We start from the raw sequence: 18,704 nt of genomic DNA, 5'->3' as shown, positions 1-18,704 counted from the left end.
CCAGCCTGGGCGACAGAGTGAGACTCTGTTTTAAAAAAAAAAAAAAATTACCCAGGTTCATGTGGTGGCATATGCCTGTGGTTCCCAGCTACTCAGGAGACTGAAATGGGAGGATCACTTGAGCCCAGGGGGTTTAGGCTGCAGTGAGTCAAGGTCACACCAGTGCATTCAGCCTGGGTGACAGACCCTGTCTCTTAAAAAAAAAAAAAAAAATTAGCCCAGTGTAGTAGTGTGCACTTATTTCCCAGATGAGGTGGGAGGATCACTTGAGCCCAGTAGTTGAAGGTTGCAGTGAGCTATGATCGCACCTCGCACTCCAGCCTAGGTGACAGAGCTAGAACATGTCTCTTAAAAAAAAAAAAGGGACAACAAAATTGGTGACTCTGAACTCTACCTCCCAGATTCTGATACTTGGCCCCATGAAAAGGGGAGAAATTGTGTCTAAATAAGTCCCTTTCCCCCACACCTTGACCCTGGGATTACAGGACTAAAATATATTATTGATGGGAGTGCGTAAAAGTATGAACTGTGTAGAAGCAGATAAAGGCTTGAAAGACGCTCTTTTACCCAATATTCTGGATTGTGGATTAGCAGCATCATATTTACTTATTCCCTTAGTAACAGGAAGAGGAAAAAAATCTAAATTGGTGAATCTGAGAAACACATTTTAAAAAATTAAACAACAAAAAAATGTCCATGAACACTCATATGCCCAGTCTTTAAATTTTAAAATTTAAATTAATTTAAAACTTGTCAAACACAAACCTTTATGGCAGAACTAGAAGTCTGTTCCCACCAGGCCCTCATACCTGAGAGCAGCCAATCCGGCTCCTTCAAAACTCTGAAGAATTAACTATATCAAGAGTCAATATTTTTACACATTTCATATTTTTTCTTTTTTCTTTTTGAGACAGAGTTTCACTCTTGTTGACCAGGCTGGAATGCAATGGCACGATCTTGGTTCACTGCAGCCTCCGCCTCTCGGGTTCAAGCAATTCTCCTGCCTCAGCCTCCGGAGTAGCTGGGATTACAGGCGCCCGCCACCACGCCCGGCTAATTTTTTATATTTTTAGTAGAGACGCAGTTTCACCATGTTGATCAGGCTGGTCTTGAACTCCTGACCTCAGGTGATCTGCCTGCCTGGGCCTCTCAAAGTGCTGGTGTGAGCCACCATGCCTGGCCCATATTTTTTCAAAAATGCTAAAGATTTTTTAAAAACCCATACAAGTCTAAATTAATATGCCTTTCCCTAGACATCTATCTAGCCTTTTGGCTAGAAAAACATTGAGTAACTTGGTAGTATACTCCAAGTAACTCTGACAGTTATATCACCAAGAATATTAATATGTCAAATAAAAATATAATTCTAATGATATATACTGATTTCCTTAAAATAATTATTCTGTGATTTAAACTCTCTTGTTTATAATGGTAAGGTATAAAGTACTCTTTCTAAGCTATTAGAATCCTAGAATAATCTACATTGGTTGCTAAATTTATATTTTGAAAAAGATTTTAAATGACTTGTTAATGATCATATAAACTTTCTGTGTGTGACTATAACAAAACTAGAAAGTTTACCTTCTTACTCTCTTTGCCATCTTTACAATGTCAATAATTTCAAGATAATAAGAATGCATTACTTCAAAATACTTCTTTTAATTAGATTTCTTATTTTCATGATTTTTCAACTCACACCTTTCAATGTAATTTATCTTGAGAGATTTTTCTTAAATATACTGTGGTGGGGAGAAGGTTAATATTTCATTAGGGACCCAAATTCAAGAACTTTTAATATTTTTTTTTATATATAAGAATTTCTAAACTTCAATTTGGTATTATCTAAAAGGAAGAATTGTTCTTTTTCTAAACCTAACATTTTTTTCAGCTTTTAAAAGGAACTGGATCTACCGTCAACAGATGTTAAAAAGCACAGAAGAAACAGACTTTTAGTTCTATATAGATTCAACGTATCTTTAAAAAACAATCTCAAAAGATACAAAAGAAATCAGTTAGTCAATTTCTACTTGTGGATTTAAAGTGAAGTATCTCATAAAAAATATTTTATCTTTGTCATATTTTATTATCGGATGCAATTTTAAAACCAGATTTAAAACTTAAAATTCCAGAAAAATATCATCAGAGCCATTTTAGAACCCAGTGGATATAAAGCAAACCAGGTCATCTTATCAATTTGATTACTAAAAAGTTCACTAATTCACAATTAAATCCACAGAAACTGTTAGAAAGTGTCTGGCAACACATGAACAGTGAACAGGGCTGATCAGTTTCTTTGCCATATTTAAAGTTTTCCTGCCTTCAACCAGGAAGGCTTCAACAATGCACTATGCAGCCTGAGAAAGATTGGTACATAAGGTTAATGGTACATAGGTTAATGCATATGAGAAATATATCTGAAGTTATACTATAGTACCAATATCCTCATTTAAACCACAACCTTACACTTTACTGTTCTCATTTTGAAACTAAAATAATTTACTGAAAACAATGCTCTGATAAACTTTAAATATCATTTTTAAAGATGAGAGGTGTCATATTAGGCAAGAAACCTCTAATTAGGACAGATAAAACTTCAAAAAAAAATATATATATATATGTTTCCTTTTTTTAAAACAAACACACTTAGCAGTCTATAAATCCAATATTAGGTGGGTAAACTAATATTACAGGAAGGACTGATACTAATTTGTCACTGATAACACTTTTTTCTATTAGCTTGTCTGTCAATCTTTTATTTTTATGTAAAATAAAAATTTGAGCCAATTGTATATCATTAAGTGTATGATTTGAGAGCTGAGTAAAAATAAGTCTAATAAATTTCAAACATTACTTTCTATACCTTTTCATCAATATAAGAAAATGTCTTTATATAAATATTATATTGACGTCCTCCATTACTTTCAATAAATTGAAAACTACGAAGTCACATATATTTTTAAATATAATAAAAAGGTTTCAGTAACATGCTATGAATATAAAAGACACTTGAGTGCTTCAGTCATTTTTCAGATCATATAAAATGTTTTCCCTTGGTGCAAGTCTTTAAAATTAATTATTAAACAGAAACTCAAATATAATTTTCTATTCACAGCTTGGTATTTAACCTTTTTAAGCGCAGTCAACCAAACAACTTTAAGCTGGTTCCCATATTTGAAGACAAGGTCCATTTTAGGAAATGGCATTTATAGATGAGACAATGTAAAATTTTAAGAAATAAGAATTACATTAAGAAAATAATATTGAAAAAGTTTAAGGTTAAAAGTACATATTTTAATGCCTCTTTTTAAAACCCTCAAATCACACTCTTTTTAGTATGAATTTTGCCAGCACTGTTCATGTTGGCCAGATTTCATGTTGGCCCTAGTTTTCTTTAATAAAGTAAAATGAAATGCATACCAGCAGCAACAACAGCTGGAGGAGGCGAGCCTGCCTCACCACCGCTTGTCTGACTCATTGATGCTACAGATGTTTCTCTAGATGGAGGTAACTGTAACTCCTTTGGGAGAAGATCATAGACAGATTCTGTGCGGAGGGGAAAGAGAGGAGAAAACAATTTTTAAAAGAGATTCAGTCAACAATCTAATATGCACAAAATGAGTATGTCTTTTCTCTCATGAGGAGAACTGTATTATTCACAAACAATCCCACAAAATTAATGTAAAGAGCTATTAGCAGCTGAGCACAGTGGCTCACACCTGTAATCCATGACTTTGGGAAGCCAAGGTGAGAGGATTGCTTGAGGCCAGGAATTCAAGACGAGTTTGGGCAACACAGTGACCCCCATCTCTACCAAAGGTTTTTTTTTTTTTTTTTTTTAATCAGCCAGGCGTGGTGATGCACACCTATAGTCCCAACTATTTGGGAGGCTCAGGTGGGTAAACTGCTTGAGGTCAAGGCTACAGTGAGCCATGATCATGCCACTGCACTCCAGCCTGGGTGAGACCCTGTTTCAAAAAAAAAAAAAAAAAATTTTTTTCTTTTATTATATAATCTTATTGAACTGAAAAATGAATTTCCCATTAGTTCTGTCCCTGTTTTCTTCTTGGCTTTATTCCTTATGTTCAAGATAGTCTCTAGAAAAAGTTATTAACATTGAAAATTGGATAAAACTAGACAGAATGGAAGAAATGTCAAATAACCCAAGATGGTCCAGTATCTTCCTTTGTAATAGTATAAGTAAAACTTACCCTTTACATATGAAATGGCATATACTACTGTGGATCAGCTTTAAATTGGCTTCTCCAGTCAATTAGTATAGTCCTGCTCTTTTACCCAACACCCTTGAGAAAATATTTTAATTCAACACTATCATAATTCATTTTTCCCAATTATTAAAATAAATCAATCTAATCAAAGAAAAACTTTGTGGATTGAAGCTTAAAAAAAAAAAAAGGAATGTTATGGCTCAAGCAAATACTTCTTACTCTCTGAGGCATCTCCAGCCCTGGAAAGGTAAAGGAAACTCTTAAATCAGACTGCATAATGCATAAATACCTATATTAGATTACGATTACTTTTGTATTCCAAATTAAAGAACGCTGTATCTTTTAAAAATATTTTGTAATACTATAATTGCCCATAAAATTATATATATTAAAATATATTTTAACTTTTTAAAATATCCTTTATTGTATAGGTTTTTAACAGAAATAATTCCCAAAATATCCTCTAAAGGTAGTAGAATCCATGTTAGAAGGAACTTCAAAAAACCAATTAGAGCTGGGCACAATGGTCATGCCTGTAAATTCCAGCACTCTGGGAGGCTGAAGGGGGTGGATCACCTGAAGTCAGGAGTTCGAGACCAGCCTGGCCAACATAGTGAAACCCCATCTCTACTAAAAAATACAAAAAATTAGCTGGGCATGGTGACGGGCACCTGTAATCCCAGCTACTCAGAAGGCTGAAGCAGTAGAATCACTTGAACCCAGGAGATGGAGGCTGCAGTGAGCCAAGATCGCGCCATTGCACTCCAGCCTGGGCAACAAGAGCGAAACTCCTTCTTTTTTTAAAAAAAAAAAAAAAAGAACAATTAGAGGCATATCGCATATACTTATTTTCAAAATAACTGAGGCATGAAATTTAAGGGACTTGCCTAGTATGCCAAGAAATCCAACATTCCAAAAATTGAAGAAGATTATTAATTATCTGCCTGAGTACTTTAAAATACAAAGGTAGCACCATAAGATATTTTATCCATGGTAAGAGACAATATTTCTAGTTAACTGCTTACTGGATTCATAAATACTTTGAGCTTCCTAGTTAATCACTAAAGTATATATCCTAACTTTGATGTGGATAGGGATAAGGAGGAAGGTCATGAAAGAAAGCTAAAATTAGAAGTTGTACTCTTAAATTATCTTCATTCACAGTAAAGAATAAACTTAAAAGTTTCTTTTGAAAAATGCTGTTACCTGGGCCAGGCGCGGTGGCTCACACCTGTAATCCCAACACTGGGAGGCCGAGGCGGGAGGATCACTTGAGGTCAGGAGTTCGAGACCAGCCTGGCCAAAATGGTGAAACCCTGTCTCTACTAAAAATACAAAAAGTTAGCCAGGCGTGGTGGTGGTCACCTGTAATCCCAGCTACTCGGGAGGCCGAGGCAGGAGAATCACTTCAGCCTAGGAGGCGGAGGTTGCAGTGAGCCGAGATCACGCCATTGCACTCCCGCCTGGGCAATAATAGTGAAACTCCATCTCAAAAACAAAAAAAAATGAAAGAAACAAAAGAAAGAAGGAAAAATGTTGTTACCTAATGCTTGAAATGTTCATCTTCAAAGCATGTGGCAAATTCAGCATCTGTCAGAATATAATATGCCCTGACTAAAAATTTTCAGTTTGTTAAAATGTTGTTAAAAGCCTTAAGTAGACGGCCGGTCACGGTGGTTCATGCCTGTAATCCCAGCACTTTGGGAGGCCGAGGCAGGTGGATCACCTGAGGTCAAGAGTTCGAGACTAGCCTGGCCAACATGGTGAGACCCTGTTTTTTTCCATCACATAAATCATAAATGCATTTCGGTAGATCTTTTTCTCTTTTTATTGAATCTGTTTCTTTTTTTTTTTTCAAATTTCCTTTTTGTTTGGGCAAAAAAAAGAAAAAAAAAGACTTGAGGCCAGGTGTGGTGGCTCATGCCTGTAATCCCAGCACCTTGGGAGGCCAAGGCGGGCAGATTACCTGAGGTAGGGAGTTCGAGACCAGCCTGACCAACATGGAGAAACCCTGTCTGTACTAAAAATACAAAATTAGCCGGACATGGTGGTGCATGCCTGTAATCACAGCTACTTGGGAGGCTGAGGCAGAAGAACCACTTAAACCTGGGAGGCGGAGGCTGCAGTGAGCCAAGATCACACCATTGCACTCCAGCCTGGGCAATAAGAGTGAAACTCCATCTCAAAAAAAAATAACAATAATAATAATAATAATTAGCTGGGTGTGGTGACACACACCTATAATCCCAGCTACTTGGAAGGCTGAGGCAGGAAAACTGCTTGAACCCGGGAGACGGAGGTTGCAGTGAGTCGAGATCGTGCCACTGCACTTCAGCCTGACCAACAAATCAAGACTGTTAAAAAAAAAAAAAAAAAAAAAAGCCTTTAGCAAATTACTTCCATCTTTCAAACAATATGGAGGGAGTAGAGATAGGGAGAACCTAATTAAAACAGAAATGCCATTATCACCAAATATTCATTGTAATACAATTATCTTTCTCATTCCAGGTTGAAAATAAGAGTTCCTTAGACATAAGAGAGAAACACACTCAAGTCCATTTTTTTTCTTTTTTTATTTGAGATGTAGTTTCTCTCTTGTTGCCCAGGCTGGAGTGCAATGGTGCAATCTTGGCTCACCACAACCTCCGCCTCACAGGTTCAAGCGATTCTCCTGCCTCAGCCTCCCAAGTTGCTGAGATTATAGGCATGCACCACTATGCCCGGCTAATTTTGTATTTTTAATAGAGATGTGGTTTCTCCATGTTGCTCAGGCTGGTCTTGAACTCCCAACCTCAGGTGATCCACCCACCTCGGCCTCCCAAAGTGCTGGGATTACAGGCGTGAGCCACCACACCCAGTCTCGAGTCTATTTTTTTCTTTTTCTTTTTTTTTTTTGCCCAAACAAAAAGGAAATTTGAAAGAAACAGATTCGATAAAAAGAGAAAAAGATCTACCCAAATGCATTTATGATTTATGTGATGGAAAAAAATTTATCCTAGTAATAGCCCAATCACTAATAGCATGTTACTAATCAGGATTTTATCTCCATTTCTCCAATTATTAAAATAAACTAATCAAATCAAAGCAAAACTTTGTGGATTGAAACACTCTAACTTTCCCAAAGAAGAGTATAAAGTTGAGGTATCATACCTCTCCACTAGAGGTATGATAGTAATGTTACTAAAAAGTACATGGAAAGAAATTAAATGCAGAACTTGTTATATTCCACCCCTCTCCAAAGTCTGCCCCTCAAAACAAACAAGTAAAATGCAAGGTCAAGTGGAAGGTATAGGAAGCATGGATTCCTTCACCAAAGATGTTTTCTGATTAACTGACTCAAGTGTTTGGAAATAAAAGAAGTCAGCCTGCCAGAAGTTTATCATGCCTATCCAAGGGAAGCTACAGTTCATATAGTCATTACCAGCACAGGATTTTATTTCAGACATAACTGGTTTGGTTCTGCTACTTTAAATAATTTCTCTAAGACTTAAATCATCATTTAAACTCTTCTTTTACCCCAGTACCCCAAAGATATTCCCTCTAAACTATAACCATACAATCTGAACACAGCCACTGGCCTTTCTCCTAAATCTGCTTCCCATGGGATACCGAAAGATTAAAGGAATATAAATTATGCTATTAATACTGCTATTCAACCCTAAATTCAATCTAAATTAAATGCTTTTACAGTCTCCACTAGCCAATGAAAGAAATCCTGAATAAGAGCACATGCACTTTATTTATTTTATTTTATTTTATTTGAGTCAGGGTCTCACTGTGTCATCCAGGTTGGAGTATACAGACACAATCAAAGTTCACTGCAGCCTCCAACTCCTGAGCTCAAGAGATCCTCCTGCTGCAGCCTCCCGAGTGGCTGGGACCACAAATGTACACCACCACACCTGGCTAATTTTTTAAAAAAAACTTTTTGTAGAGACAGAGTCTCCCTCTGTTGCCCAGGCTGGTCTCAGACTCTTGGACTCAAGTGATCCTCCTGTCTCTGCCTCCCAAAGTGCCTGGATTACAGACATGAGCTGCACCTGGCCCATATGTACTTTAAATCTATGAAAATGACAGTCCTAAATAAGTGCTGGCTACTTCATGTTATGCCACAGTATCTATTTTTCTTATGTTATCTTTTAAATCAGTTCAGAAATATAAGAGAATAATGAAATTCCAGGTTTATAAACACAAGATACGAAGAAACAGAATGGGAAATCCCTAATGGAAAGGCAGCTACTGAGGAAAGACTTCCTTAGAAAACAAAAGCAAAATCACTTAGATGAGAGAGAAAAGAGAGTGAGAGGAAGTGAGAGAGAAGGGATATGGGTATTAGATAAGGTTTCTTTTTGGAGTGATAAAAATGGCAATGGTTACACAACTCTGTATTTACATTAATAACCACTGAATTGTACCCTCTAAATGGGTAACCTTTATAGTATGTAAATTATATAATCAATAAAGCTGTTTTTTTTTAAAGGAAGAGAGTAATAGAAGAAGCACAAGAAAGAATTAGACAAGAACAAGCAGGGTATCTAATAGTGCTCTAATAAACTTCATGGACAAAACCATCTCTCTTCACATAGCTTCTATATATAAAGAAGGCCAAGCTGCAAACTAATTTGTCTTTTAAGGCTCTTCTACTAGAGGATCAGGAAAATGCTGCAGGCAGTTATTCTAAATTCAGTAAAATATGTGATAAAAATCTTTATAAGTTATTGTAAACAAGATGAAGAAATATAGACTTAATAAAATAGATGACTTCTAAACAACAGTACCCAAAAAATGTATAGGTTCAATCTGGAAGAAGGTGGTTATTATATCACAACTTGAACAAAGATATGAATTTTCAAATGACATAGGCTTAAAAGGGATTAAATCTTATGTCATAATTCATCACAGATCATGAAAGACTGGAATATCTGCCCAAAGGAAGGAGATGAAACTTAACAAGGATTAATGTAAGAGCTGGTAAAATCTGCTCTTGTGCAATAAACTTACATGTACTCACTCTATTTCTCTCTCTCTCTCTTTTTTAATCTAGAAGTGATTTTACTTTTATGTTCTAAGGAACTCTTTCTTCAGTCAGCCAAGACTAGGGTGATTATTTTCTTTTTATTTATTTATTTTTTCTCAGACAGGGTCGTGCTCTGTCACCCAAGCTGGAATGCAGTGGTGTGATCATGGCTCACTGCAGCCTTGACCTTCTTGCTCAAGCAATTCTCCCACCTCTGTCTCCTGAGTAGCTGGGACTACAGGTGCATACCACCATGCTCAGTTACCTTTTCAATTTTTTTGTAGAGACGCGGTCTTGCTATGTTGGCCAGGCTGGTCCTGAACTCCTGGGCTCAAGCAAGCCTCCTGCTTTGGCCTTCCAAAGTGCTAGAATTACAGGCGTGAGCCACCATGCCTGACCTGATTATTTTCTTATATATTTTTTCTATTAATGCTGCTAATAATTTGTGCGATAATGTGTAATCAACTCACCTAAATTTCATTAAAAATTTTAGTTGACCAAAATGCCAAGGTAAGTGCACTGCTTAAGTATCCATGTAGTAGAATTAGGGCAAGTGCGATATAATAACTCCATTAACATAAGTTATTAATATGTGTATAAGAAAAGTAGATAGGCAGAAAGGGAAGCAAGTTCAGAAGATCAAGAATCTGTCTCATGCTGGTGCATTCTCATAGAGCCCAGGGCAATTGGAAAAAGGAAATAGAGGAATGAAATCAACATTTTCAGATATTGAAAATAAATTAATGCTTCCCAATGTTGGGTGGAAAGGAAAACAATGTAAAAAAGCACTGACTGGTTGGCTTGTTTAGTCATTCTGTAAACTCTAATAGATCCATTTATGTCACTGATTATTTCTGGGTTAATTCAATCCTTTATTATTCAACACTGTCTACAAGAGGGTGGAAGAATTTCACTACAGTGGGTCAAATTTAAAGTAGGCAGAAATCCTATTCTGAGGCACAGGACAGTGAGAGAGAAGAAAAAAATTGGTAATTTAATAGGGCAACTTAATTTTTTATTTGTTTGTTTCTTCTCAGTTGGGCACTCTATGTCCAAACAGCTGATCACCCAAATCCCCTTCTCTACTGCTTTACTGTTACTGGTCATTCCAGGAAGAGATGAAAAGACCTCAAGAGTGCAGGGAGATAAGCCACAGGAAACAGCTGGGAAAAGACATGCTTTTCATGCTGTACTCACTCAGCAAAATAACAACATTAATAACATAATTACAGCTACTATTTTTTGAGCACTTTGCAGGGCCAGGCTCAGTATATGTATTTTTCTCATTTAACCTCAAAACAATCCTATGAGGTAGGTTTTATCAATAAAGAATGTGATATCTGTATTATAGTAAAAAAAGAAAAACACATGTGATAAAAGAAAGATGATAAAGTTTAGGACAGTGGCTTCCTTTGATGGGAGACAGGAGGAGTAGAAATAAGCTGAGCTAAACAATGGGTTCACAGGTGTTCTTTTTACTGAAGTATATAATCAAATAAAATATATACAACAAAATTAGGGCTATACACGGATAGAGCACAGCCTCACAGAGATGCTACAAGACTTAAATAAGTTGATCTCTTGAAAAGAAGTCTAAGTTCTTATTCTTTCTTAGAATTTTCATCCCTACCTCCCTACCTCACCCTTGTTGACCTAAGAGCTGGCATTTGGTGTTCAACTGCTTTCGGGTCAGAGAGTAAAAATCAAAATAGTCAGAGAGCCCATCTACTTTATGACTTTTCTCAAGACTGTCTTATTTACTTTCAAACAGTAAAATAAAGTTGTACAACTAATACTATGGACTTGCATCTATACAGAGGTGGATAATAAAAAAGGGGAAAAAAGCTCCGTAAATAAGATGTTTCTGTTTAGTTGTCAAGTAAGCAGCTAAAGAGAAATAAATATCTGTGGTAAAAAAGAATGTTCCTTTGTGTTGGGAATGCTTTAAAAATCTAACAAGAAGTAAACTAATGCTCAGAACAGATATTAGTTACTCAAACAATGAATGCTCTCTGATATGAAATGCAAACATTATAATCCTGAAAAATCCATTTCTAAACATTTTAATCTCTTTTTAAATATTAGATTTTACTTTTAAAAAAACCTCTAAATGTGAAGCTACTCTTGGAATCTGAAAGAGTTAGAAAAAACCTTCAGAAAATGGTTTGGGAATGAAATGCCTTACTCTTCCACCTCTCCATTAACTATCTCAATCAGCTGGTAAATTCCAAGGTTATAATTTCACATTAAATATTCTAAAACAAAATGCCTGGCATCTACAATGTGCCAACATAGTTCTGCATTGAAGAGAGACAGCATTCATTTTGTTAAAAACACTTCAAGCTTGACAGTCATCATACTTGGCATCTCTACTGGAAAAAATGTACTGGCTGCAGGTCCACTGGATATTCAGTTTCTAAAAGAGTATGCAGTCCAAGAATAACTGGTAGGTAATGCTCTGTCTTAACAAATTTTTCTCAATTTCTAAGTTTAAGCCAATTTACTAGTCTGCTGCCACATATTTACTTATTCATAGCACTTCCGCCAGGTTGTATTTAATTACTGTTTTCCTAAAACAATCTAGTGTTTTAAAGTAATTTTAAATAATATATAGCAGTATAAATTATATCAATTTGGGGAATAAGAAAACTAACTTGAGTTCTACAGAGTTTTTTTTTTTGAGATGGAGTTTTGCTGTTGTTGCCCAGGCTGGAGTGCAATGGCACGATCTCAGCTCACCGCAACCTCCGCCTCCCCGGTTCAAGCAATTCTCCTGCCTCAGCCTCCCAAATAGCTGGGATTACAGGCATTCGCCACCACGCCTGGCTAATTTTGTATTTTTAGTAGAGACAGGTTTTCTCCATGTGTTGGTCAGGGTGGTCTCGAACTCCTGACCTCAGGTGATCCGCCCACTTTGGCCTCCCAAAGTGCTGGGATTATAGGCATGAGCCACCGTGCCTGGCCTTCCACAGACAATTTAATATAGTATAACATATCTTTTTTCTACTAGGTATTATTTTTCACTCAAAAACTTTAAAATTATGTTCAGCCAGGCAAAGTGGCTCATGCCTGTAATCCAGGCATTTGGGAGGCCAAGGTGGGAGGATCACTTGAGCCCAGGAGTTTTGAGACCAGCCTAAGCAACACAGCAACACCCTGTCTTTACAAAAAAATACAAAAATTAGCCAGGTGAGGTGGTGCAAGCCTGTAGTTCCAGCTACTCGGGAGGCTGAGGTAGGAGGACTGCTTGAGCCCAGGAGGTCAAGGCTGTAGTGAGCCATGATTGTGCCACTGCGTTCCAGCCTGGGTGACAGAGCAAGGCCCTGTCTCAAAAAAAAAAAAAAGAAAAGAAAATTGTTCTCTAAATAACCTCTTAGCATGAAAGACAGAATGGAATATACCAGTCACCTAACTATTCTGATTATCTATATTTTAAATTTCTTTGTTATTTTCTGAAGAAATTTCTTGAGTCTATCCTAGAAGGAACAAAACTCTCTAGTTATCAAGAATCCATACACCACTGAGTAAAACATTTATGGTTTATTTATAATTTTTAGATATCTTACAAGAGTACCTTTTCAACAGAGCTTTAAGAACTTTGAGGCTGGGCGCGGTGGCTCACGCCTGTAATCCCAGCACTTTGGGAGGCCGAGGCAGGCAGATCACAAGGTCAGGAGATCGAGACCATCCTGGCTAACACGGTGAAACTCCATCTCTACTAAAAATAGAAAAATTAGCCGGGCGTGATGGTGGGCGCCTGTTGTCCCAGCTACTCGGGAGGCTGAGGCAGGAGAATGGCGTGAACCCGGGAGGCGGAGCTTGCAGTGAGCCGAGATCGCGCCACTTACTCCAGCCTGGGTGACAGAGCCAGACTCCATCTCAAAGGAAAAAAAAAAAAAAAAGAACTTTGGACTCAGATGGAGTCCAAGAGGAATAAGAGAGCTCAAAGGAGGGTATCGGAAGCCTAGAGGGGAGGGGGAAGGATACCTATAGAGAATAGGGGGAGGCCTGGGAAGGGATTTCAGAGCTTAAGCAGGGTGAGGAGGACATAAATGAGTGGATGAGAGGGGCAAGAGATATTCTAGACGCAGAGTCTGAGCAACATGAAGAAAGTATCTATATAGGACAGCCTAGTGTGTGGTGTCAGAGCCTAAGCAGGGTGAAGAATATATGAATATCTGTGCAGGGGAGGATGGCTCAGGTTGGGATGTTAGTGCCCAAGGAAGTGGGAAGAGGACAGCATCCACGCAAGAAAGAAGGCTGATGCACAGGGGGTCTGCCTAGGGTGGGAGGTGGGAACCCAAACAGAACGCAAATCTCCATATGGATGGACAGCCTAGCCCAAGGAGTAAAAGCATGAGTAGAATGAGAAGGATCTCTGTGGAGTGAGCAGGGAGAGCCCAGGATAAAATGCCAGAGCCAGAGAAGGGTGAGGAGGGTATCCATGCAAGGGGCAACCAACAGAGGGTATCATAACCTAAGTAGTAATGAGGATGTCCACATAGAAGGATTGCCTAAGGTTGGTTATCAGAGGTTACCCGGCAGGTATAATTAGTGTGTTCACTGGGCAAGAGAGGGGGAGCCCAGCACGGGGAGTTACAATCCAAGAGGGGTGAGGAGGGCATGTGAGGCCTTGGAACCTGAGCTGAATAAGGAGGGCATCTGTGTAGAAGGGTTGCCTACGGTGGGAAAGTAGAAGACTGACTAAAGAGGGCATTTCCGTAGATAGGCAGCCTGGCATGGGGTGTTGGAGTTCAAATGGGGTAGGGAAGACATCTATAGGGGTTGAGGGAGCAGAAGCAAAGGGCAGTTTTAGGTAGGATTCAAAATCCTAGCAGGATGAGCAAGATAGGAGGCTATCTACCTAGTAGGGCCGCCCAAAGTGGGGAGTAAGAAACCAAGTAGACTGGAGGGTATTCACAGGAGAGCAGGAGGACAGCCCCGGGTGTCAAGAGCATCCATGTAGGAGGCAAGCTATGAGAGGCCAAGTTGGGTAATTAGGGTATTAATGTGTCAGAAAGCGGGAGGCAGTAGCAATGGGAGATTGGTTACAACAGGAGATTGATCAAATAAGTAAACATAGTAAGATGAAAGGAAATCAAGTTTCTCAATAAGATGAAAGGAAATCAAGTTTGTCAAACAGTGAGTTACAAACATAGAGAGAAAAGAAGAAGGAACCCTATGGTATTGCATTGCAGCAGGAGGTACTGATGTGAACTCATCAGTCAATATGTACAGATAGAAAAATATAGGTATAAATGTGTATATATACCTGTGTGTGTGTACAGACATATAAATATACATATATTCCCTAGCTTCTGTCCTCTGAAAGGTCCTAGGAGAAGCAGCACCCCAAAAGTAACCAGGGCTTTTCAGAGAAATAGTATCAGGGCTGGGACAGGCAAAATACAAGATGAACCTGGAATGTCTTGTTTTGCTAAAGGTAAGAAAGTACTCAAAGAATTACGGGGGCATATCAAAAGGACACAAAAGACAGCATGGGTTGGGTGCGGTGGCTCATGCCTGTAATTCCAGCACTTTGGAAGGCCAAGGCAGGCAGATCACCTGAGGTCACAAGTTCAAGAGCAGCCTGGCCAACAAGGCAAAACGTCGTCTCTAGTAAAATACAAAAATTAGCCAGGCATGGTGGCACGTGCCTGTAATCCCAGCTACTTGGGAGGCTGAGGCAGAAGAATCTCTTGAATCCAGGAGGAGGTTGCAGTGAGCCGAGGTCGCGCCACTGCACTCCAGCCTGAGCAACAGTGAGACTCCATCTCAAAAAAAAAAAAAAAATTTAGCTGAGAGTGGTGGTGGGTGCCTATAGTCCTAGCTGCTCAGGAGGCTGAGGCACAAGAATTGCTTGAACCCGGGAGGAGGTGAGCCAAGATCGTACCACTGTACTCCAGCCTGGGTAACAGAGCAAGATTCTGTCTCAAAAAAAAAAAAAAAAAGAAAAGAAAAAGAAAAAGAAAACCATAAAAGTCCAGGAAACACCAAGGAATGATTTCAGATTCAAAGAAACTAAAGAGATATGACAACTAAATGGACATATAATTCTAAACTGGATCCTTTTGCTATATAGGAAATTATTGGGACAATTTGCAAAACCCAACTAGGATCTAAGGACAAGGTGAAAAAATGTATTGATGTTCATTTTTATTTTGATAGCTATATTGTGGTTACATAAGGGAATATTCTTATTTGTTGGAAATACCAAAGTATTGGGAGGCAATGAGGAAACATGTCAGCAACTTATTCTCAAATGATTCAGAAAAAAAGCAATAAATTATTTGCACTATATTCACAACTCTTTTGTAGGTTCAAGATTGTTCCAAAAAGTGCATTCAGGCATACATTTCATTAGGAATTTATTAATTACTACGGATTCAAAAAATTCAGCTATGTAACTGTAGCTTCACATTATAAGATCTCAATTTGCAAAGGAATGAATCTATCAGAGTAAACAAACTTATTTCATGTCTTCATTTTTAGGTATCTGGCAATCAAAAACCAATCTAGGGCCGAGCGTGGTGGCTCGTGCCTGTAATCACAGCATTTTGGGAGGCAGAGCTGAAGGACTGCTTGAGCTCAGGATGTCAAGGCTGTAGTAAGCTGTGATTGTGCCACTACATTCTAGGCTAGGTGACAGAGCAAGACCTTGTCTCAAAAGAAAAAAAAAAAAAAGAGAGAAAGAGAAGAAAAGAAAGAAAAGAGAGAAAAGACCAATCTACCTTGTTCTCCCTCTCACTTTTGCTACACTTTCTGTTTAAAATCAAACAAAACCAAATATTTTAGTTGAAAAAGGCAACAGAATCTTGGTTACGACACATACCATGAGTCTTCTCTTGGTCATATAATTACTTGTTTGACATCTTATTTGCCACAGTCACAGGGGCTAAGTATTTTTGTCTATGCCAGCTCCTCTTCACTATCACCTTCAACCTGACAAAGCAGTAATTAAACATTCATTCAACATTTATTTAGCACCTGCACTGATCTAGGGACACAATACAAAAGAAAGTCACCCTTATTAAGCAGTTCACAGTCTAGAGATAATAAAATGAGTCAAGTTTAAAATAATGCAGTATGTGCTTTAATAAAGTATGAAGTGTTACACAACTGGAGAAGAGGGAACCTTTAATGTTATCTGTGGAGGATCTGAGAAGGCAGCACAGAGGATGTAACACCAGAAGTCAACCTTGAATATTGAAATGGCTATTTAGCAGACAGACTGGGGAAAAGGAAGGAGAAACTATAAAAGCAAACCTGAACAAAAAGAGTATTTTCATCTCAGGTTTTTAGGTAACTCAGTTACTCAGAACATGGAAGTTACAAGCAGTAACATGAGATGAAACTACTAAAGGCAGGGTGAGGCCAGATTATGACAGGGCTTGTGTATCATGCTAAGCAGTAAGGGTTTTATCCCTCAGCGCACAGGGAGCCTTTGAGGGTTTTAAGCAAAGAAATGATAAACTCAAACATATATTTGAGGAAGATCATCCTACCAGGAATACAGAGAATAGATTAGGTCCTAGAGATGGCGATGAGTAAGAAGGTTTTTACAATAATAGCCTAAGCAAGAAATAATGAAATCCTGAACCAAGGCAGTGGCAGTGAAATAGTCAATAGGCTACGAATTTAAAGCTGTTTAAATGGATGAACTAAATTGGATGACTGGCTACGGTGGGGAAGGGAGAGGGGAAAAAAGGAGAGTTCCAAGTAGCACATAGGAACTCTGGCTTGGGAAAATTGATAAAAAGTGGTGCCATTTCCTGTGATAGAGAATATAGGAGTTAAGAATAAACCTGGAAAGAGAATTCAGTTTTAAATGATGAATTTGGATGCCTATGTGACATCCAAGTGAATACATAAACAGGAGAGAGGTCTAGCAATTGATGTTACTAAACAAATAGCCTGCTTTACTTTTGTTTTTTATATCAAATCTGTCCTAGAACTACAGTTTTGCTTTTTTTTTTGAGACAGGATTTCGCCCTGTCACCCAGTGACATGATCACAGCTCACTGCAGCCTCAAGCTCCCGGGCCTAAACTGATCCTCCTACCTCAGCCTCCCGAGTAGCTGGGACCACAGGTGTGTGCCACTATGCCTAGCTAGGTTTTTGGTGTGTGTGTGTGTGTGTGTGTGTGTGTGTGTGTGTGTGTCTGTGTATGTGCTTTATAGAGACAGGGTCTCCTTTTGTTGTCCAGTCTGGTCTCCAATTCTTGGGCTCAAGTGGTCCTCCTGCCTCAATCTCCCAAAGTGCTGGGATTATAGGCATGAACCACTGCACCTGGCCTAGATTAATTTATTTAGAGTTATTGCTTGCTTTTAAAAATACACATAAGAAATAAAAATTCAACTTGCCCATGATCTCATCAAAGATAACCATTAAAACAATGGTATACTTATGCTTCCTTTCCATATTTTAATGCAAAGTTTTTAAAAGTTGAATAATATACATAAACAATATCAAATTTTCACTTGAATATAACATTAATTTTCTACATGTACCATTTTTTTGACACCCCTCAGGTTGTTACAAATCATCTTTGTATCTATTTCCTACTTCTCCAAATGGGTTGAAAACCCTTCATGGACCAAAACTATGTCATGTCTTCTCTGACTAAGGTTCGGCAGTACTCTACTTACAAGAGACACTCAATGTTTGTTGATGAGGTTATCAAAATATTAAGGAAAGCTACTGGATAATAATTCTAAGTTGTAAAACAAGCTTCAAGAAAACTTCTAATTTTAATATTATTTCAGAAACACTGCTAATAAATAAGAGGTAATAAATGAATATATCAGTGGTGAAGAAACAACATTGTACCTGCTATAAAATGAACGACAGCTCAGTAAATATTCTCATTCATTTATTCATGTACTCATTCACTCAATAAATATTTATGGACTGCCTGATGTACACCAGGCTGGGGATACATCAACAACAAAACAGACAAAAATATGTCTTCATGGACCTTCCATTCTAATGGGCTTAAATGACAGTGACTGCTTGCTTGTCTGGTGCTATAGTCTGAGTGTTAGTGTCCTGCCAAAATTCATGTTGGAACCTAACATCCAATGTAATAGTGTTAAGAGGTGGGGCCTTTTAGGAAGTAAGTCATGAGGGCTCTGCCCTCCCAAAATGGAATGAGTGCCCTTATAAAAGAGATTGAAGGACACTGCCTTGGCCCTTTCACCACATGGGTACACAATAAGAAAGCATCATCTTCAAAGCAGAGAGCAAACCCTCAGCAGACATATAATCTGTTGGTGCCTTTATCCTGGACTCCCCAGACTCCAGACTGCGGACTATCAGCAATACATTTCTATTGTTTATAAATTACCTTGCCTAAGGCATTTTGTTATAGCTGACAAACAGACTAAGACATCTGCTAAAGAGAAAAGGAGACTCCAGTTTCCTCCAATTTTCTACCCTTACTAAACTCACATTTAATTGTT

General features: G+C 38.2%; 1 protein-coding gene across 9 annotated transcripts in view; it reads right to left on the bottom strand.

The window, feature by feature from the left end:
• Positions 1–18,704, bottom strand: part of NFAT5 (nuclear factor of activated T cells 5) — a 142,106-nt gene that overhangs the window by 74,377 nt on the left and 49,025 nt on the right. For 4 of the 9 annotated variants that reach the window (XM_003814542.5, XM_008967247.5, XM_003814541.6 and 1 more), the window contains one exon: positions 3,418–3,543. In XM_003814542.5, coding sequence (XP_003814590.2) covers positions 3,418–3,543 — 126 coding nt within the window. Of the gene's footprint in view, positions 1–3,417; positions 3,546–18,704 lie in introns of those variants that run through there. The other 5 variants (XM_063597706.1, XM_063597707.1, XM_055100403.2 and 2 more) reach the window with 3 other exon arrangements.

The sequence above is a fragment of the Pan paniscus genome, chromosome 18, assembly GCF_029289425.2.
Source record: "Pan paniscus chromosome 18, NHGRI_mPanPan1-v2.0_pri, whole genome shotgun sequence".
Lineage (NCBI taxonomy): Eukaryota > Metazoa > Chordata > Mammalia > Primates > Hominidae > Pan > Pan paniscus.
The sequence above is the reverse complement of the archived record's forward strand: the minus strand, read 5'-3'. Positions and strand labels throughout refer to the sequence as shown.